At 45.7% G+C, this 22727-nt stretch overlaps 1 protein-coding gene across 8 annotated transcripts in view; it reads left to right on the forward strand.

Moving 5' to 3' along the window:
• DAAM2 (dishevelled associated activator of morphogenesis 2) overlaps nucleotides 1–22727 on the forward strand; it is a 124110-nt gene that overhangs the window by 69728 nt on the left and 31655 nt on the right. For all 8 annotated transcript variants that reach the window (XM_045786282.2, XM_045786289.2, XM_087858217.1 and 5 more), the window contains 10 exons: nucleotides 3140–3214; nucleotides 3668–3762; nucleotides 6629–6962; nucleotides 7807–7917; nucleotides 9066–9169; nucleotides 10288–10354; nucleotides 11421–11538; nucleotides 13569–13707; nucleotides 22168–22226; nucleotides 22363–22547. In XM_045786282.2, the coding sequence (XP_045642238.2) occupies nucleotides 3140–3214; nucleotides 3668–3762; nucleotides 6629–6962; nucleotides 7807–7917; nucleotides 9066–9169; nucleotides 10288–10354; nucleotides 11421–11538; nucleotides 13569–13707; nucleotides 22168–22226; nucleotides 22363–22547 (1287 nt within the window). The remainder of the gene's footprint in view (nucleotides 1–3139; nucleotides 3215–3667; nucleotides 3763–6628; nucleotides 6963–7806; nucleotides 7918–9065; nucleotides 9170–10287; nucleotides 10355–11420; nucleotides 11539–13568; nucleotides 13708–22167; nucleotides 22227–22362; nucleotides 22548–22727) is intronic.

Genomic DNA, 22727 nt, shown 5'->3' on the forward strand with positions numbered 1-22727 from the left:
AGATATTTGTTATATACCAGCATTGTTCTAGGTGTCAGAGGCATGATCATGAATAAATTAGGACAAAAAATTCCCTGCTTTCATGGAGCTGACACTCAAGGAAATGGGATTCTGTTTTTCAAAAACCCTTGATGCAGGTGCCCACTGGGTTCCAAGAGTGGAGCTGGGTCAAGGAGATACCAGGATTACAAGTCTATATCCTCTTCCCATGCCAGCCTGGAGGGCATGTTGCCCTGTGCCATACCTAGGGGCAGCTTTGTTGCAATGACTCAGTTTGGGGCAGGAGTGGCCTCTTCCGGATCTTTGGCCCCTACCCATCCCCAGCTCAGTGTCACAAGGTAGCAGGTATATCAAGGTGACACATTAGTCCCCATTCTCCCCACCCTCTCCTCCCTCTCTTCTCCTTCATTAAGAGATGTCATCAGCCTCCCAATTATGGTCCTCCTGAGGAAGGGGTGTGCCAGGCTCCAGTTGGGGATTTCATTAGATCTTACCACCTCCCCTCTGCTTCCCTTGGTCTTTCTCCATATCAGTGTCTCTCTTACACATCTTTCTGTCTATATCTCTCTTGCCCACCTTCTATTTTAGCCTCTCTCTTTCTTGGCCCGCCCATCTTCCTTGTCTACCCTCCACCCTTTCATTTTTCAGGCTAGTAGCTTATTCCTTTGACCTCAGAGTATAGGAGTTTGGGAGTTCGGACCCAGTTATTCTTGCACCTGAGGCTAGGCCCTGTTCTCCATGGGGAGAAGACAGACAGGTTTGGGGCAGTTCTGAGCCATGGCTCCTTCATGTTCCCTGAGCCTATTTGTTCATGGCTCTTTTCTTCTTCTCCTCACCCAGGATATTTGTCTCATCTGGGGCTCCATGGCCTTATAAAATCAGAGGATTAGATGCTATACCATTCTAGATTTGGAAGGAGCTGAGAAGCAATTCAGTCTAGTCCTTTCTTCTGCATATGGAGCAAGGACAGCCTAGGGAGGCAGCAGACTCGCCCAAAAATCCCATGGCTGGTGGCTGCACCATCGCTAGAACATGAGTCCAAGACTCTGTGGCAAGATGCGGGGTTTGTGTACCTGAAGAATACTCTGTACTGTGTCCAGGACTCTCGTTGTGAGAAAGACCTTTAAAAAGTTCAAGTCATATGGGGTGCCTGGGTAGCGCAGTGGTTAAGCGTCTGCCTTCGGCTCAGGGCGTGATCCCGGCGTTCTGGGATCGAGCCCCACATCAGGCTCCTCCGCTAGGAGCCTGCTTCTCCCTCTCCCACTCCCCCTGCTTGTGTTCCCTCTCTCGCTGGCTATCTCTATCTCTGTCAAATAAATAAAATCTTTTAAAAAAAAGTTCAAGTCATAGGAGGGAGGACAAAATTAACTTCAGGAGTAGTTGATCATGTCTCATGCTTCTCCACTTTGCAAATGGGTTTACTATGGAGTTCCTATAAGCTGATCTCTTACACAACTAAAATAAAAAAATTTACTGAAATGTAAGGACAGCCTGTTCTGCCTTCCAAACTAAATTAAATGTTATCTCCCCTCACATTTTCACATGCCCCTCTCTTGCCATGTGGTGCTTCCTCTGTCTGTAGCACCCTCCCTACCTGTCTTAGCTTCAGTAATCTTTAAAACTCTGTCCTCTCAGAGCCCCCCTCAAGAGTCTTCTGTGTTAGATGCCTCCGCCCTGGGCTTCCACAGCCCACTATGGACAGTTCTACCATAGGGCATATTTCACCCTGCCTCTGGCACTAGACTTTTCTATGGAAGACAGAGGCTGACTGGTTGCTCAGTACTTCCAGGGCTCAGTACAGTGATTGGCATGTAGTAGGTGCTCATTTAATGCACATGGAATGGATAAACGATGAGCTGGCAAAGGCAGGAAAGTATATATTTGATGGTGCATTTGTTTTCGGTTCTATGATCCCTTCCCCAAGGTCAGAAGATAGAATTTGGGAGCTTCAGTCATGAAGAGTTAATACACAGCCATGTGAAATCACAAAGACCAAATCAAGGAAGCTTTCCCACTGGTCTGAAATTTGGATTTTGCATTTTTTTAATGATTTTTTATTATATTATGTTAGTCACCATACAGTACATCCCCGGTTTCCGATGTAAGGCTCGATGATTCATTAGTTGTGTATAACAAAACAAAATTGTGAAGCTTGAGTAGATATAGCTGAGGGATGCAGGGCAAAGTCCAGCTCAGCAGGCAGACAGGTGGTTTGTCAGCGAGCTTCTGGAAGAGGAGGTAAGTTTTTGTGCAGATTTGAAAGCAGGAGATTAGAAGAAGGCAGGTGAAGGGGAACGTCCAAATGGGATGGGGACAGGAGGGAGTAGGGTGTGTGTAATGCCCAGAAGCAGATTCGTCGGCTGGAGGAGAGGGCTAGATCTTCAATCAACATTAATATTTATTTGACTCTCATTTTCTTGCCCATCCTTGGGAAGGAATTGAGCATTTCCCTTGGAAGCTGAGGACTGAGCCAAAGGCCCTGTGCTCTGGGCTCTGCCTCCCAGCTACACAGAGCCCTCCTGAGTCTCTCCAAAACCCAGGGCTTTGGGAGTCTCTTTCCCTCGTTTAGTAAAGTTACTATTCACTGAGCGCCTACCATGTGCCAAGGAACTGCACAAAATGCTTTATATCAGTGCTTCTGACATAAACAATCTGAGAGAAGAAAACAAGTTTTTAAAATTCCAAACTGTCAAAAGCCAACACTTCTGTAAAATACAATGAGAATGGTTTTAGAAAGTAAAATTTGAACAACCAGAAGTATAAGATATAAGCACAGATTTTTAATAGGTTCCACAGGCACAAAATTATATTTTCTTAAGAAGCAAACAAATAAAGAGAGAACAGGTATAATAGGGGGAAGAAAGAATTTATTTTTAATTATATATGTTGTTCATTGAAAGTGCATATAGCAGTGTGATTTCTGCCCGTGTCATTGGCTGGTCGGTGCTCATTCAGTGCTCATTATCTGCATTTCACCAAGGAAGAAATGGAAGCCTGGACAGATTTTGTAATTTCCTCAAAGTTATCCCTGTCTGGGTGGGGCTGGAAAGTGAATCTGCTAACATGAAATGAGCCTCAGGACCTCAGGCCATGGGCCTATCTTGCCAGTTGGTCCATACAGTCTTTCTTCTTGTTCCAGGAGCAGGAGGACCCCAACAAGCTGGCAACCAGCTGGCCTGATTATTACATCGACCGCATCAACTCTATGGCTGCTGTGAGCAATGGCTCCTCCCCTGCCCTCACCCCCTCCCCGGAAAAGCCATGGGGAAGAGTGGTCCTCCCACATCTTTCACTGCACTTCACACCCCCCTCAGTGGGGATCAGCAGCTTTCCAGTTATACCCGAGATTTTTAAATCATAATCCCTCCCTTCTCTGTGTGACTCTAGAGGTCCCCAACCTTTTAAACATTTATTAACCATTTGTATATCACACAGTCTTGGGAAACAGGCTGAGCTAATAATTCTACCCATTCCACAGATGAGGAAAGTGAAGTCTGGCACTGGAATCTGGGTCTTCTCAGAATCTGACCTTCTTAGTGAACCATTCCTTGAGGCCCCACCCTTCCTGAGTCAAGGGTGGCTCCTGAGTCACACCTGGGCTGGGGGGTGCAGGGAGCTGGGGCTCAGGCAGCCCAGCAGGACCTCCGCCCCTTTCCACCTACCTCAGATGCAGAGTCTGTATGCCTTTGATGAGGAAGAGACAGAGATGAGGAACCAAGTTGTGGAAGACCTGAAGACTGCTCTCCGGACACAGCCCATGAGGTGACTCATTGTGTTTCCCCTCCCACTTCCTTCCACATCCCTTCACTTGGTGGTCCCCCTCAACTTCCTGAAGCTTCACTCAATGCTCTGCTCCCATCCCAGTCCCCTTGCCGGCTCCACCCTCCAGCATCCCCTAGAATTCCCTGCACTCTGCTCCACTTCCTGCCTCCTACAACTCTTTTCTCTGAGGAGGTGGGAGGCTGCCAGAGGTTGGGCACGTGAGGGACCAGGGCAGAGAGCAGAGGAATGTGGCATAAACCTCAGGTCCTGAAGAGCTATCTGGGCAGAAATTGAAGGCAGGTACTTGTTCTTCTTGGGAGAACAAAATGGGAGAGAAGGTGGCCTTATGGACGAGGTGTGTAAGAAAGAGCTCTGATGACTGCCCCGGCCATGAAGGAGAGCGGTGTGGGAGAGAGATACTCCAACCACTAGGGGGAGATGTGGTGTCTGTGGAGGTGATTCCACCACGTGCAGGAGTGATGCAGGCCAGGAAAAGGGAATGATTTTGAGAAGAGGGACCCTTCCCCCTTCCCCGACCACACTGCGCAAACGTCCAAAGTGGACCAAGAACCACAAGTTCTCCTCGTGCCTGGGAGCTGGCTTGTAGCTGCTTGTGGGAGTTGACTATTAAATTATCAGCAGTTTTGCAAGCTGCTTGTTAAACGTAGCTATGATTAGAATATAAGTTATATAAACTTAAAACGAAATAAATCATACCAAAACCAAAAGTAATAAATACTTGAAACTTTTCACTCCCTAATTACCTAATGGTCTTACTACACTTTAGTTTTATGTATGCTCTTGACTGTTATATATGCTCTTGAGTTTATATTCACTGTATATGCACGGTGGATACACAGCTGACCCTGAACAAGGTGGGTGTTTGGGATGCCAACCCCCATGCAGTCAAAAATATACATATAACTTTTGACTCCCCCAAAACCTAACTACTAACAGTCTACCATTGACCAGCAGCCTTACCAATAACATAAACAGTTGATTAACACATATTTTATATGTGATATGTATTATATACTGTATTCTTACAACAACATAAGCTAGAGAAAAGAAACTGGTAAGAAAATCATAAGGAAAATCTGCTCACAGTATTGTACTGTGTTGATTGAAACATTTCCATGTAAGTGGACCTACACAGTTCAAACCTGTTTTATTCAAGGATCAACTGCACTATGAATGTTGGGTCTCTTCCCAACTCCAAGTTCAATGATGTCACTTTGATAGCTTGAAATCAGCTATGCTGGGAATATTTATACTGTGGAAATTGGCAAACACTACAATCAATCCTTTTTTTCTTTCTCCAGAGAACCAGTTGTTAAATGTTTACCAGCATACCGGTCTGTGTGTGTGTGTGTGTGTGTGTGTGTGTGTGTGTGTGTGTGTGGTCTGGGCTGAGCTGCTACTTTGGGAGCCTGGGACTAGAGTCTCAGGAGAATGGGAGCACCTTAATTCCAGTTGTGGTTCAGGGGCTGGGGCGCTTATGGGAATGGGGTGCAGGAAGGATGAGGACATCGAGAAGGAGAGGGATTGAGGGAGGTTTGCCAGGTTTGTCTCCCACTTCAATTTACTTTTCTTTCCCTTAACAAAGTTCTGATTACAAAAGTTACACATAGTCATGGTGGAAATTCTGCAGAATACAGAAAAGCATGTAATAGAAACAAATAATACCTATTTTAACAACTTGAGAGTATATTCCATTTTGTAGACATATTTGTATAATAATATGGAAATACACAAATACACTTGGGACCAAATGCATTAACTATATGCAACAGTTCCCTCAGCTCCATTTATGACATTTCCTTAGGTCATTACTGTTTACAAAATCAAATGTTCTAAGCCTCTTTGTGTGTATGCGTGTGTGAAAGCCCATGTGCCATGGATGACTTTGGCACCAGATGAAACCTATTGACTGCTTATCAGAATGATGTTTTAAAATAATAAAATAGATAAGATGAAAAGAAAGAACCAACCAAACTGAAATATAGTTACCAAATATGAAGCATTGTGAGATAGCTATTAATGTGTTTCTTTATGCCTTAAGCAGCAAGAACTAGCAACCACCATGATTTTGAAGTGCTGATGAGTGGAAATGATAGTCTGAGACACCTGCAACAACTACAATTTCATATTAAAATAGCTGATTTCTTTGGGTGACAAAGTCACAGGTTCTGCTAATACCACTGTAGTTTATTGCCCACATTCATCATAGGAGCAAATGATACATTTCAGGTAGACGTTACCAAAAATAAAAGTGTGACTTCTTTTTCCCATCCAAGTTTATGGACCCCTGCAAGTTAGCCATTGACTCCTTAGGGGAACACAGACTCTAGGTTAAGAACCCCTGAACTAAATGGTTTTTAATGCTTTCTGTTAATATTCAAGATGACTTAGCTATTTTCTTAAGGGTCTCTTGAAGAGCGCATTCCCCAGCCTTGGTCCCATGACTCAGTGACTCTGATGGTCCCCCTGTCTGGAAGTCTCTTTGTCTTCTGACTGTAATTCTCTTAATTCCCATCCTCTCTGGAGATGAATGTTCAGGTTTAACAGCCATGATAATTATAGTAATAATTACTACGATCATTCCCTTCACGTGTACAGCATCACAGTTATGCAACTGACAGTCAATGACCTGCAAATGCACAGTATTTGAGGTTCAAATAAGGCACGAGTCTCCTGTGAGGGTGATAGGATTTCAATGCCTTAGATAAACTCACTGAATGAACCGAGCGTCTGCTGAGCTGGGACACAGCGTTACACAGGTGCTGGGGTAACTATTTGCGAAGTGTATACAGAATAATATGCAAATTCGGGATACCTGTTGTGCTAATGGCATTGGCCTGGACAGGTTTGTGACACGCTTCATTGAGCTGGACGGTTTGACCTGTCTGCTGAATTTCCTCCGGAGCATGGACCACGCCACCTGCGAAAGTCGCATCCACACCTCCCTCATCGGTTGCATCAAGGCTCTGATGAACAACTCCCAGGGGCGGGCTCATGTGCTGGCACAGCCCGAGGCCATCAGCACCATTGCACAGAGTCTGCGCACAGAGAACAGCAAGACCAAGGTGGCCGTGCTGGAGATCCTGGGCGCCGTGTGCCTGGTGCCTGGCGGCCACAAGAAGGTGCTGCAGGCCATGCTCCACTACCAGGTGTACGCAGCTGAGCGGACACGCTTTCAGGTGAGGGGTCTAGCTGAGGGCTTACATAGAAAAGATGTACGGGACCTTAAGAGATATGGGTTTGCCTGGGAAAATGGACTCCTCACTAGACCATGGGTTCCTTGAGGCTGGATTATCAGTCTATGGCTTTACATCTCTGAGCCCAGTGCCTGGCAAATCACAGCGGCTCAGTCAAAAATTAAATTGAAGGACGTTGCTGGGGCCAAGATTTTAGCCCTATGCCTGGGCCAGCGCTTACTATGGGGACCCCGAGAACAGTGCTGGATACTTGGCCATGCTATTCTCCTTTCTTCTCCCTGAACTACCCCAGAAAAGTAATGAGATAGTAAGTATAAACTGTCTTATGTAGAGAAAGTATCAATAGATCTAAACGGTCACTACAAATGCTATGGTTCATCCACCAGTATAGGGTATTTGTATATTCTGTCATCAAACATTTGTAAGCACTTACTCTGTGCAGAAAGTGGCCCCTGACCCTTTGCGGAACATGCATAAAAGGCAGTGTCCATGCTGTCAAGGAGTGGGGCAGGAAGATTTATGAGCTATAAGCAGCTGGAGCTGTAAACAGCTCTGAAGTGCTGAAGCAGCATTTTGGCACTGCCCTACAAAATAAACTTAAGCCCTGGAGGTGAGTGGCAGGACTGAGACTGAGGTGTGGAGAGGCAAAGGACGCTCCTTGGAAAAGCTGAGCTTTCAGGAGGGTGCAGGGTAAACTGGATAGATTGGGGAGAGTAAGCACGTGGGGGCACGCTAGGCAGTTGGAATGGTGGGAGCACAGGCACAGAGGCTGGACTTGTAGAATCCTGAGCCCGCCTTTCCTCTCTTGTCCTGCCTTTTCATCCAGACACTGCTGAATGAGCTAGACCGAAGTTTGGGCCGGTACCGGGATGAAGTGAATCTGAAAACAGCCATCATGTCCTTCATCAACGCCGTCCTCAATGCTGGAGCTGGAGAGGTGAGGCATCTTCTCTTTGCTCTTACCATTCCTGGACTTTCTGCCCATGGGGGAGTGTGTGCAAGTGCCTCCTGGGGATGTAGCAGAGGGAAGGGGCCAAGACTTCTGGTTGGCGCTACTGCCACTGCCATCATTGTCTTCAGAATAACTTTATCAACTCTTGCCTCCATCCCTGGGGGCTGAGAAAGAATAGATTGTCACGAATCTTGCTGTCAGGAGGGGTTCTTGTGGAGTTTCTTGCATGGGTAGCATTGTGCATTATGTGCTGGCTTAGGGTGGTGGGAGGAGGGCAAGTGTAGGCCCTTCTCTCTAGAGTTTTCTAAAGACCTGCTTCTGGACTGGTTTCTGAGTTGGCTGGTCATGCCCTCTAGCACCTTCTGTGAGGAGGTATGGCTTCTGATTTTCCTTACTGTGGGGTCAGAATGGGATTCTCAGACTGTAAAAATAGCAACAGTTGAAGAAGAGCTTGAAGAGCAGATGAACTCCCCAAATTCTAAGGGAATCAGATGCCTCAATCAAATTCACTTTGTTCAAGGTCAAAAGGGGCAATTTAATGATCTCTATTTTCTCCCTCTTATCTGCTAGCACACTTTTCTTGCAACCAGTCCTGATGAGTTAAGTTAGGAGAGGTGGGTTGGGAGAGCTATCTGTCCCGGAGATGCTGACATCACCCTTGTCAATACTAGCCATACTAATCTATTGTGATTAGTTGGTAACCATACTTCATCAGGTAATTCTTAATGTAATATCACCCCTGTCAGTAAGTAATATCATTCCCATTTTACAGAAGAGAAAACTAAGGCTTTCCCCAAATCACAAAACTAGTGAGTGTCAGAGCAGGGATTTGAACCAAGATCTGCCTGAAATCAAAGCTACGTTTTACATTACTCTACGCTGCCATTCTTTGATGCCAAAGGCTGAGAAAACTGGTAAGGGACTTGAAGGAAGTGAGGCAGGAGACCTAATGGGAATAAATAACAAGGTCAAGTGTGTCTCCTCCTGCCCTTTCTTGGAACTCTGGACTTGAGGCAGTTCCAGAGGGGTTGCTGCAGGGGATGTAGTGGGACCATGACTGGAGTGGGTCCACTGGGGACTCTTGTGGAAGAGCCACTAGCCAATAAGTCTGGCCTTCCCTTGGTGACCCCCAGGATAACCTAGAGTTCCGTCTTCATCTACGGTACGAGTTCCTGATGCTGGGGATCCAACCTGTGATTGACAAACTCCGGCAGCACGAGAATGCCATCCTGGACAAGTAAGACCAAAGACACCCATCCCTGCTGTGGATGTATGGGGACAGTGCCTCATCAGGGGATGATCAGGACTTTCAAGGAGGCTGCCCTTCCCACTGGAGACCACCTGCCATACCCAGTATCAACTCAGAATCAGCTCTGGCGGCGGGGAGGTGGACCGCTCTCCCACCCTCTTGTCCCACATCCTACTCATGTCCCTGCCTGCTCTCTTTGCTGACCTGCTTTCTCATCTCTGATGTTATAGGCGGGTGGCCCCAGTAGTCCTCAACCGTGGCAGTACTTCCCCAGGGTGGGGGGCATTTGGAAACATATGGGGGTGTTCTTTGGTTTTCAGACTGGCTGCTTGGGGGACACTAACTGGTATTAGTTGTTGGAAACCAGGAATACTAACCATCCTGAAGGGCACTCTTGCTGAACAAGGAAATTGCCATACTCCAAATGGAAGCCATAAAGGCCTTTGTTAATTAAAGGGCACAATTAAATTCCTATGTATTCCTTAATTCAAATTAAGTTCCTGTCTGTCCCCCCTGGTTCTGTCCCATTGGTACAGACTATTTTATTGCACTGGGTCTTAAGGGAGACAGGATGGGTCCTTTTGAAGTGGAGTTGGGGAGTGGATGGGGTAAAAAATGAGAGAGATTGGCTTTGAAGTTTGACATGGGGACAGTACGAGAACCCTGGTGAAGGCAAAGCACTAGTCCTTGACTGGGTGATTTTACCCCCAGGGAACATTTGGCTAAGCCTGGAGACATTTTTGTTGTCACGACTTGAAAGGTGGGGGCTGCTACTGGTATCTAGTGGGTAGAGATCAGAAATGCCATTGAACCTTCTGCCTCCCACAACCAAGGACAATCTAGCACCAGATAGCAATAGTGCCAAAATTGAGAAAGCCTGATATAATGTGATGGGACTCCAGGCTGGCCTCCCTGAGGAAGGGACATGGGATTATATAAAGGAGGAAAGTGTTGGCCTTCAGACAGGTGGCTTCTTTTCGGTTTTGCCTTGGCCTCACCTGAATGAGGCTTTCAGATTTAGTTCACTGGGGAGTTGAAGGGGCTAACCCTCAAACAAGGACATCATAGAATTAATATCTACTTTCTCTATCCCCCATCCTATCTAGGCATTTAGACTTCTTCGAGATGGTCCGGAATGAGGATGACCTGGAGCTAGCCAGGAGGTTTGACATGGTGAGAAGTCTACAGGGATGGGGCGACTGCAGTGGGGTCCCAGGTGGCCCCACTGCCTCTTCTCCAGATCCCGTGTTGTGGTAGGTCCAGTGTTGGCTGGTTTCCCTGGTGAGTGGCCCTATAACCAGGTCCTACTTCTGCAGCCTGGCAGTGTGTTGGCTCTGCGGGGGCCTCAGCTGGCAGGCCTTACCTGGTAGTGCATCTCCTCTGCTGGGAGATCGTAGCCCCCAAAGGAAAGAGGGCCATCTCTCACACAGGATTAGTGTCAAATGCCTCTCCTGAGCTGCTCTCTTCCTGCCTTCCAGCAATTTCCTGAGTGCCCTCTCCTGTTACCAACCAGATCATGCTTTGCAAACAGGACTGTCTTTTCATTCCAGCCTCAATAACCCTGAAAATACACAATTTTGCTGCTTAAATATTGTATTATAAAATCTCTATTCAAATAGAAACCTACTTCTGGTGGTGTTGCAGTCACCGAGCACCATCCCTTTATATTGTCACACAAGCCCTGGATTTATAGTAAGGAGATTGAGATTAGCTTGCCTGTGGTCACACAGTGAGAGAGTAGATCTGGGGTTTAAACCCAGGTTGTGTGGAACTATGCTACGTGGTCCTTGAATCATCTATGCCCTTGTCCCCTTCCCTTAGTTTGAATCAGTAGTTCTCAACCAGGAGTGACTTTGCTTCCTCCTTCCCCTGTAGACAATTTCCAATACTTGGAGACATTTTTTGTTGTCACAACTGGTGCAGGGAGAATGCCACTGGCATCTGATAGATATGGTCCAAGGATGCTGTGGAACAGCTTACAGTGAACAGGACAGCTCCCAGTGACAAAGAATGGTCTGGTCCAAGACCCCAATAGTGCTGAGATTGAGAAATCCTACTTCATATGATTAGGACATATCCTTCCTCCTTTTCTCTGTACCTCTCTTTTTAAGCCTGGGCCAGAAGCAGAAGAAGGAACGTCATCTGGGGGAATGGGGCTCAGTGGATAGAAGTAGGGTTTTCTCCCCTTTTCTTTCATGGCTTGCCCCCTCCCCATCCACTGTGCCCTCCACTCCCTCAGGTCCACATCGACACCAAGAGTGCTTCCCAGATGTTTGAACTGATCCACAAGAAGCTAAAGCACACCGAGGCCTACCCCTGCTTATTGTCTGTCCTACACCACTGCCTGCAGATGCCCTGTGAGTAGCCCGCACTTGCCACTTCCTCACCCAGTCTGAGACTTGGCCTGGGGCAGGTTGAGACAAGGTGTCAGGACTTCCCTGGATTGGTGAGTCTGACTGGGTCTCCCTCTGCCTCTGTCCCCAGGAGCCCTGGCCACAGGACTCAGGCCCTTGTTCTTCCCTATTTCTTTTGGGTCAGGACTTCCAATGTCATCCAGGGGTGACACCCAAGCTGGGGACTTAGCCCTGAAGAATGCTAATGTCCTGGCCTACCAAGCAGTAGCATGGTCACTGAAAATCCAAAGAGCCCTGGCTGTCAGCCTATGACAGGGGAGTGATCAGTCCTCTTGGGAAGCTCCAAAAAAGAAGATTTATGTTTGGGGGAGTAGCACAGATGTAGACTGAGCACACCTTTTTTCAAGGTTTTATCAACTCTTCCATCTAGGCCTTGTGAGCGCCACTTTAACACACTTGCCCCTGCCTCTCTTTGCAAATATCAGATGTCAGTATCCAAGCTTAGCAGATGCTAAGCTCTTAAGATCCAGGTGTGCACAGTGACTGAATAAATTACATATAATCACTAATAGCCACCCCAACATACAATTTGAAATGAGCTGTAACTGTAACATTTGATATTTAAGCTCCTCACAAAACTGAATATTTGGAAGATTAGTATGGCCAGCCATCATGGTCAATCTAGGCAGACTCTCTAGTGGTGGTGATGGGGACATTGGTATTCATGGTGATGGTGGTAATAACTACAGTTTACTATGTACCAACTCTGGGCCATGCTTGATGCAAGACCCTTGGGCACAGTGTCTCCAAACCTCAAAATGACTTAAGGATTGTGCATTATTACATCGATTTATAGTGGGTGAACTTGAGGCTGGATGAGTCTGTACATATGAAGGAATTTTTGTTTCTTTGGGGTCACAGCCTTAGATGAAACATACTCTACTTCTGTGAGCCAGTGACCTGGCTTTAACCTGTTTTCCTGGGTGAAAGGTAAATGGAAAACTATGCCACGTTGCAATGCCTGTGTCAGTGAAATGATGTTGGAAAGGAAAACGGACACACTAACCTACACCAGGAAGCTATCAGTTCTCCAAAGCTCAGTCCAGAGATCTTCATGGAAGACCTAGGAAGTCCCTGAGAAACCCGACTTCTCCTCTCTCAAGTTCTTGTGTGCGGTGCTCCATGGGCAATGTCAACAGGTCTCTTCTGCCTCAAAACGGGGCTTTGCAGACATGACCTTCCACCTTGTAAGCGTGTGGTTTGGCTTTGAGGTCAGCACCATGCTGGTTGACCTTGTGTGGTGGTCAGTTGAGACAAAGTACTTGGGATCAAGAACTGAGGAAGAGGGGCTTGTGGCTAGCACATGCAAAGAAAGTCCACATCCCACCAAACCATGGTTACAGAGGATGGAAGTGGGACCCCATGAGGTCAGACACTACACACAAGCTTTTGCCTTCACAGTTCAGGGTCACCTTCACTGAGAAATCTGCCTGGATTCCATTAGCACTTCTCCAACCCATTCAGACTCTCTCTTAGTGCATACCTGTAATGAGTTTCCATTCATCTTTCACTATAGAACAATAGCATAGATATTCCTAAAACCTTTTCTTTTTTTAAATTTCCCTGGAGACTTCATTATTTAGCAGGTAATATTTTGGAGCAGATTTACTTTCTGAAAGGTGATTTTTTTTAGATAATGGAAAAGGCAATTTACATTTGCAAGGCATAGGCTACTCAGGGTACCTACAGGGAAGAAAGGCAGCCAGGAAGCACTTCAGGGAGTAGAGAATGTGTCTAGAGGATTGACACATTCATAGGAAGTCAGTTGCAGATCACCAAGAAATGACCTCATTTGCGAATCTCCAGCATCAGCATCAGCATCAGTAGCATCATTGCCTCCCCCATCACACTGGGAGCTTGCCAAGGGAGGAAGAGGGCATGCTGCACCAGCTTGGGCCCAGGCAGTGACTCTAGGGCAGGGCCCCAGGGGGTTCAAGGGATCACTAAACTTATGATGCCTGTTGTCCTCACAGACAAGCGCAACGGTGGCTACTTCCAGCAGTGGCAGCTCCTGGACCGCATCCTTCAGCAGATTGTCCTCCAGGACGAGAGGGGTGTGGACCCTGACCTGGCTCCCTTGGAGAACTTCAACGTCAAGAACATCGTCAACATGTGAGCAGTGGCCAGCTCTTACCCGCCTTCCTCCTCTTTCCCTGTCTGTCTCCTGCGTGGACTCTCACCAGTGAAACCTCTGTTCCCTCTTATAAACCAGATGCCTCCAAATGCACCTTAAGTAACATGTCCAATAGAGTCCTCTGAGATAGTGGAAATGTTCCATATCTGCCCTATTCAAATGCGGCTACTGAACACTTGACATGTGGATAGTGTAACTAAGGAACTGAATTTAAAATTTTATTTCATTTTAATAAAATTCAGATAGCCATATGACGTGGCTAGTGACTACCATATTGAACAGCACAGGTTTATAGGGGGTGTACTCAGCTTTTTAAAAAAATTTTTTATTTACTTATTTGAGAGAGAGAGAGAATGAACACACAAGCTGGGGGTTGGGAGGAGAGGCAGAGGGAGAAGTAGACTCCCCACTGAGCAGGGAGTCTGACGTGGAGCTCCATCCCAGGATCATGAACTGAGCCAAAGGCAGACATTTAATGGACTGACCACCCAGGTGCCCCTGAACTCAGCTTTTAATGATCCATTGAATGGAGTGGGTAGAGGAAGAATTTAAACTTATTAACAACAGTCTGTGTGCTAACCAGTCCTCCAGCTTGATTTTGCATGACCCATGAGCTAAGAATAGTTTTTGCATTTTAAAAGAGTTTTTAGTCTGAGAAACAAACTGAGGGCTTCAGAGGGAGAGGGGTGAGGGAATGGGATAGGCTGGTGATGGGTAGTAAGGAGGGCACGTATTGCATGGTGCGCTGGGTGTTATACGCAACTAATGAATCATCGAACTTTACATCAAAAACCAGGGATGTACTGTATGGTGACTATCATAATATAATAAAAAATATTTAAAAAATAAAAAATAAAAACAAATGAGAATATGTGACAGAAACTGTACCTCATATATAAAACCCAAAATATTTATTCTACCCCTTTAGAGTAAGTTTGCTGATCACTGAAATAGAGCATGGCAATTTAACTAAAGCTGTTAGATAAAGATGTCAGAGCCTAAGGTCTTCTGGCTTATCCTTGACCCTGTGTACTGAGAAACACAGAGAACCAAGTTTAAAGTCACATCAACTAGTAATCAGATGTTATGTTAACACACTAATTTTTAATTTTAAACTTTTAATTAACTTTATTTTTTTTTTGAGTTTTAGTTTTATTTATTTATTTTTATTTTTTTAAATGATTTTTTATTATATTATGTTAGTCACCATACAGTACATCCCCGGTTTCTGATGTAAGGCTCGATGATTCATTAGTTGTGTATAACACCCAGTGCACCATGCAATATGTGCCCTCCTTACTACCCATCACCAGTCTATCCCGTTCCCCCAGCCCCCTCCCCTCTGAGGCCCTCAGTTTGTTTCTCATAGTCCATAGTCTCTCATGCTTCATTCCCCCTTCTGATTACCCCCCCTTTCTTTATCCCTTTCTTCTCCTACCGATCTTCCTAGTTTTTATGTTCCATAGATGAGAGAAATCATATGATAGTTGTCTTTCTCTGCTAGACTTATTTCACTTAGCATTATCTCCTCCAGTGCCGTCCATGTTGTAGCAAATGTTGAGAACTCGTTCTTTCTGATAGCTGAGTAATATTCCATTGTATATATGGACCACATCTTCTTAATCCAGTCATCTGTTGAAGGGCATCTCGGCTCTTTCCGCGATTTAGCTATTGTGGACATTGCTGCTATGAACATTGGGGTGTATATGGCCCTTCTCTTTACTACGTCTGTATCTTTGGGGTAAACACCCAGTAGTGCAATGGCTGGATCATAGGGTAGCTCAATTTTTAACTTTTTAAGGGACCTCCACACTGTTTTCCAGAGTGGCTGTACCAACTTGCATTCCCACCAACAATGTAGGAGGGATCCCCTTTCTCTACATCCTCTCCAACAATTGTTGTTTCTTGCCTTGTCTATTTTTGCCATTCTAACTGGCATAAGGTGGTATCTCAGTGTGGTTTTGATTTGAATTTCCCTGATGGCTAATGATTTTGAACATTTTTTCATGTGTCTGTTAGCCATTTGTATGTCTTCATTGGAAAAGTGTCTGTTCATATCTTCTGCCATTTTTTGATTTGTTTATTTGTTTCTCGTGTGTTGAGTTTGAGAAGTTCTTTGTAGATCTTGGATACCAGTCCTTTATCTGTAGTGTCATTTGCAAATATCTTCTCCCATTCCGTGGGCTGCCTCTTAGTTTTTCTGACTGTTTCCTTGGCTGTGCAGAAACTTTTAATCTTGATGAAGTCCCATAAATTCATTTTATCTTTTGTTTCTCTTGCCTTTGGGGATGTATCATGAAAAAGGTTGCTTTGGCCAATGTCATAGAGGTTGCTGCCTATGTTCTCCTCTAGAATTTTGATGGATTCCTGTCTCACATCGAGGTCTTTCATCCATTTGGAGTTTATTTTTGTGTATGGTGTGAGAGAGTGGTCAAGTTTCATTCTTTTGCATGTAGCTGTCCAATTTTCCCAGCACCATTTATTGAAGAGACTGTCTTTTTCCCACCGAATGTTTTTTCCTGCTTTATCAAAGATCAGTTGCCCAAAGAGCCGAGGGTCCATTTCTGGGTTCTCTATTCTGTTCCATTGGTCTATGTGTCTGTTTTTGTGCCAGTACCATGCTGTCTTTGTGATCACAGCTTTGTAGTACAGCTCGAAATCCGGCATTGTGATGCCCCCAGCTTTGTTTTTCCTTTTCAACAGTTCCTTGGAGATTCGGGGCCTTTTCTGTTTCCATACAAATTTAAGGACTATTTGTTCCAGTTCTTTGAAAAATGTCCTTGGTATTTTGATCGGGATAGCATTGAAAGTGTAGATTGCTCTGGGTAGCATGGACATTTTAACTATGTTAATTCTTCCGATCCATGAGCATGGAATATCTTTCCATCTTTTTATGTCTTCCTCAATGTCTTTCAAGAGTGATTTATAGTTTCTAGAATATAGGTCCTTTACATCTCTGGTTAAGTTAATTCCAAGGTAACATATGGTTTTTGGTGCTATTGTAAATGGGATGGATTCTCTAATTTCTCTTTCTTCGGTCTCATTATTCGTGTATAGAAATGCAACTGATTTCTGAGCATTGATTTTGTATCCCGCCACGTTACTGAATTGCTCTATAACTTCTAATAGTTTGGGAGTGGCTTCTTTTGGGTTTTCCGTATAGAGTATCATGTCATCTGCGAAGAGAGACATTTTGACTTCTTCTTTGCCGATTTGAATACCTTTGATCCCTTTTTGTCGTCTGATTGCTGTTGCAAGGACTTCTAGTACTATTTTGAATAATAGTGGCAAGAGTGGGCATCCTTGTTGAGTTCCTGATCTTAAGGGAAAGGCTTCCAGCTTTTCCCCATTGAGAATAATATTTGCAGTAGGCTTTTCATAGATGGCTTTTATGAGATTGAGAAATGTACCTTCTATTCCTACACTCTGAAGGGTTTTAATCAGGAAAGGATGCTGTATTTTGTCAAATGCTTTTTCGGCATCGATTGAGAGGATCATATGGTTCCTGAGTCTTTTCTTGTGGATATGATGTATCACGCTGATTGATTTGCGAATATTGAACCACGCTTGCATCCCAGGTATGAATCCCACTTGATCGTGATGGATAATCCTTTTAATGTACTGTTGGATTCTATTAGCAAGTATCTTGTTGAGGATTTTGGCGTCCATATTCATTAGGGAAATCGGTCTGTAATTCTCCTTTTTGAGGGAGATATGCTTTTAATTCTGCCATGTTGTCAGTAAAGTCTTTGTTTGTATTGGCTGTGACTTTCTGTTTTGTATCACTCTTGGGGCCTTTTTACTTTTATAGAACCCCCCTAATACCTCCTGTAGGGCTGGTTTCGTGGTTACGAAATTGGCTAGTGACTGTCGATTCTGAAATGTCTTTATTTCTCCATCAATTCTGAATGACAGCCTTGCTGGATAAAGGATCCTTGGCTGCATGTTTTTCTCTGAAAGAGCTTTAAAAATGCTCCCCCAACCCTTTCTCTCATTCCAGGTCTGTGTAGACAGGTCTGACGTAATTCTGATGCCTTTGCCTTGGTACGTGAGAAATTTCTTTGCCCTGGCTGCTTTCAATACTGTATCCTTGGATCTAATATTTGCGAATTGTACTACGACGTGACATGGTGTAGGTCTGTCATGGTTGAGCTTGGGAGGGGTCCTCTCTGCCTCGTGGACACGAATTTTTGTTTCCCTTGCTAGATTAGGGAAGTTTTCAGCTACAATTTGTTCAAATATCTCTTCTAGACCTCTGTTTTTCTCCACCCCCTCGGGGATGCCGATGATTCTAACATTGGATCGTTTCGTTGAGTCAGTAATCTCCCGTAGCCAACATTCATGGGCGTGGATTTTTTTAAGACCCTCTTCTATTTTTATTTTTTCCTCTATTAACCCATCCTCCAATTCACTAACCCGTTCCTCTGCTTCTGTGACCCTGGCTGTCAGAGCCTCTAGTTTTGCCTGCATTTGGCTCATAGAATTTTTAATTTCTGTCAGATTCGCTCTCATTTCTGTCCTTAGGGATTCTATATTCTCAGTAACCTTTTCGTTAATACTTTTTTCAATTCTACTCATCATTTTGACCATCGTTACTCTGAATTCCATTTCTGATAATTTTGTTACATCCATATCCATTATTTCTGTGGCAGAGGCCACAGACTCACTGTCTTTTCTTTGCTGGGTGGGGGGGGGGGGGGCTTCTCCTTCTTGTCATTCTGATGAGGAGAGGTTGCGGGGTTGTCCAGAGCCCAAATTATTGCCTGGGTCCCAGGCCGTGCCCCTTGTTTTATAGGGATCTTAGGGATGTGGGCTTCTTCTTTAAAGATTTTATTTATTTATTTATCTGAGAGAGAGAGACATACAGTCAGCAAGAACGGGAACAGAAGCAGGGGAGTGGGAGAGGAAGAAGCAGGCTCCCAGCGGAGGAGCCCAATGAGGGACTCCTTTCCGGAACGCCGGGATCACGCCCTAAGCCGGAGATAGGCGCTCAATGACTGCGCCACCCAGGCACCCCGGGTTGTGGGCTTCTTGATTTTTCAGCCTGCCTTCTGTGTTCTGGGGGAGGGGCCTGCTGCGCCGATACTCAGGCAACCCTGTTTGGGTAGAGTCTCCGTGTCACCTGCGAGGGGGGATGGGGACGGGCACGCTGTGAGCCAGTATTTCCAGGCTTTTGTTCTCTGGTGGCTTTCCCTCGCGGTCTGCTGTGCCTCTTCTGAGAGTCAGAGCAGCAGAGGCTGAATTGTCACAGAACAGAGGGATTATGGCCCATTCTCCACTGATGGTCTGGCCACTTTAACTCCGTTACTGTTGGTGCTGCTCAACCCTGCAGTGTCCCGGGATGTGTGCCCCACACCCGGCGTCCCTGCCCTCACTTCCAGGGCTGGCGCGTCTCTGTCCTTTGTGTTTCTAACGCCGCCAGCTGCCCCCGCGCTCCCGGATCTCCCGGTCTCAGTCTATGCCCAGTGAGCACACCGGGATTCCGGAGTTCCGTGAGAAGCCTGGTGGCGCGTGCACCTGGTTCAGGGTCTCAGTCTGCTGTTTCGTGGGTGCCGACCGCGAGTCCACCCGCTCCCCTGTGCAGGTGGCCCACCAGCCGCCAGCCGCCCTGCGCGCACTCCGGGGCTCCCGGTCTCAGTCTGGATCCAGTGAGTGCACCAGGATTCCGGTGTTCCACGAGATGCCTGGTGGCGCACGTTCCCGGCTCACGGTCTCTGTCCGCTCTCTCACGGTGCCGGTCCATGAGTCCGCCTGCTCCCCCGTGCAGGTGGCTGCCGCTTCCCGGTGCCCAAATGCAGCGGCTCCCTCCCCCTTCCATATATCTTCCGATATCTGTGCGCGGTTTACAGCTCCCCTCTTCGTACCTCAATACTCAGCGCTGGAGATGTTCATTTGTAGAGATCCAGATGCATCATCCTGCGTCTCAGGCTGATTCCGTGGTTATTTAGGCTGGTCTGGTACCTATCCAGCTCGACTCAGGGGACCGGCTGAAAAAGGGGTCCCCTACTGCTCCGCCATCTTAACTCTCTCTCCTGAGTTTTAGTTTTAATTTTCAGTTAGTTAACATAGAGTGTTACGTTAGTTTCAGGTGCGCAGTGTCGTGATTCAGCAATTCCTACATCACCCGGTGCTCATCATGACAAGTGCACTCCGTAATCCCCATCACCTATTTCATCCATCCCTCTGTCCCCTCCCCTCTGGCAGTTTCTCCTCTATAGTTAAGAGTCTGTTTCTTGATTTGTCCCTTTCTCTTTCTCTTTTTTCCCTTTGCTCATTTGATTTGTTTCTTAAATTCCATCTATGAGTGAAATCATATGATATTTGTCTTTCTCTGACTTATTTTATTTAGCATTATACTCTGTAGCTCCATCCATGTCATTGCATATGGCAAGATTTCATCCTTCTTATAACTGCATAATAGTCCATCGTTTAAATATACCACATTTTCTTTATCCAATCACCAATTGATGGACACTTGGGCTGCTTCCATACCTTGGCTTTTGTAAATAATGCTGCTGTGAATGAAAGTCTGATCCAGTTGCCCTTTGAGGAGATAAATTGGCTCTCAAGGATTCGTGGTGTCACTTTCCAAAGCCAGATAGAAAATGATTTTTGAACTATTTGTGCTACTGTTTTCGTTTGCAGAAGTAGTTGGGTATTGATGTAGTTAATCTTATCTGGTATGCTGGACGAGTGCAACTAGCAAAGTAATCAAATGTAACTTTATTTCTGATCTTTATTTTTGTTTTCTACCAATTCTTTAGACTATTTAGTGGGGAAGCTTTTCCTCTGCCAGAGGATGAAAATGCCTCAGGTCCAATGAAGTTTTTCCTTCCTCTTGGGCAATGGAAGTCCTAAGATCATTTTAAGCCACCAACATAGTCTTAAATCTGCAACTAGAAGGACTAGTCCCAGATGTGAACCATGTGAATTCTAGATTTGATTTAGTCTTAAATCTCTCTCTTCCCTGGACTGGGGCTGGAAGGTGCAGTGGGAAGGGCATGTGTGATGATTGGCTTTCTTTCTCTGTTCTGTTTTTCTTCTAACACATTCTACAAACATACCCCCTTCTATTAGCTAACCAGTTTTTAACCCCCTATCAGAGGCAGTGCAGGGGCAGGAAGGAGAAGTGGAAAAGACCTTACTTGATCAGGTAACTTAGTAAACAGGCTTCTTCCTATTCTCTGGCCTTGGCACATGAGTAAAGACATGAATTATTTCTGGGATCTTCTGAAGCTCTTTGCTGCATGCCTCTCGCTATAAGACCCTGGTCAGTGGCCATTTAGGCCTTTTTATCCCCTGGGACTGGTTGGTACCATCCCTTCCATCAGCTCCTGATTCACTAGCAATCTAGTACACAATGGCACAATGTTCAAGTGTCCTATTTTCTGCTAGGTGGACATTTTGGATAGGACTTAAAATGGCATCAGCCCGATTTCTCCATGATGCTTACATCCAGTCCATGAGAAACCCTCATGCAAACTCTGTGCCAACAAACAGCACCACTCTTCTGGTTAATGTTTCTTCACTCTTTGGACCTGCCTGACCCCAAGTTGGACCCCAGTCCACCATGCCTCCCTCCTGACTTCATGGAATGTGGGTCAGAACTCTCTGAATGTGTCCAAAGAAGCCAGTGGATGATGGTGAAGGAGGTAGCACCTCCAAGAAGGACAGCATTGGCTCTCTCCAAAGAACAGTCTTCACAAATTATGTCCCCTTCCATACTCTGTCCCCTCTTTATATCCTTGATCTGATTGAGGAGGCTAAGATCCATGGATCTAACTCTTCCACGTTTCAGAGTTACAAAAGCAAGCGAACAAACAAAAAACCCGATTATTGGGATCTTACTTTGGGATTTCATTTCTATTAAACTTTGGTGTCTAGGTAATAGCTTAATCCCCATTACAAGAGTTTGACATGAGTGAGGACTTCCTGTGATTTAGATACATCCCCTCTTTTCCCTCAACATATTCATTCTGCATTGGTGGGCAATTTCTCTTGCTCTTACACATTGGTCTTTGGAAGCCTGTACCATGGTAGGGCCAACATTTTGATCTCTCTCAGTGCAAAAAACTTATTTTTACAAAGGAGCACAAGTCATCAGACAACTAAAGGAAGCCTGAGATTTAGTCCTAGTTCTACCATTAGTTAAGCTGTTGTCTTCATCTCTGGTCTCAAGAGCTTCAACTATACCACAAGGGGTTGAATCATAAGTTATGTAAGGGTCTTTTCAGTTTTCACAGTGCACAGAGGGACACATGAGAACTGGGCAGGGCTGGGGACCTGGAAAGACATCTAGAGAGTCAAAATCCTAGCCTCCTTGATGTGGCTGAACAGATTGGAGATCACAGAAGCAATGTGGGGAAAAGGGGGAAGATATGTCTTCTGGGAAGTTATGAACCAATAATCAACAGACCCTTCCCTGTACTCCCCACCAGGCTCATCAATGAGAACGAAGTGAAACAGTGGCGAGACCAGGCAGAGAAGTTCCGGAAAGGTAAGGGGCTCTGCCTAAAGCCACTGCATGCTCTGCATAACCCCTCCCCTGCCCAGTCCAGGACCCGTTAGAGGTAGACAGACACATATTCATATTGTCTCTTCCCATTTTCTCTCCTATCCCACCCCCATCCCAGAACACATGGAGCTGGTGAGCAAGCTGGAGAGGAAGGAGCGAGAATGTGAGACAAAGACATTAGAGAAGGAAGAAATGATGCGGACACTGAACAAGATGAAGGACAAACTGGCCCGAGAATCCCAGGAGCTGCGCCAGGCTCGAGAACAAGTGGCAGAGCTGGTAGCCCAACTCAGTGAAATCTCAGTATGTGGACACCCTCCTCTCTTTACATATTGAGCTGAGACCTTCAGAATAAGGTGGGGAGAACAGGTGTGGGGAAGGGCTAAGGACCCCAGGTGAAGGAGAAATTAGAGGAAGACCTCAGGCCAGGATAGAGGGGAACTCTGAGGCTGTAAGAGTGGCTACCTTTGTGTTAATTAGAAA

The sequence above is a fragment of the Ursus americanus genome, chromosome 32, assembly GCF_024610735.1.
Source record: "Ursus americanus isolate L20-20 chromosome 32, mUrsAme1.1.p, whole genome shotgun sequence".
Lineage (NCBI taxonomy): Eukaryota > Metazoa > Chordata > Mammalia > Carnivora > Ursidae > Ursus > Ursus americanus.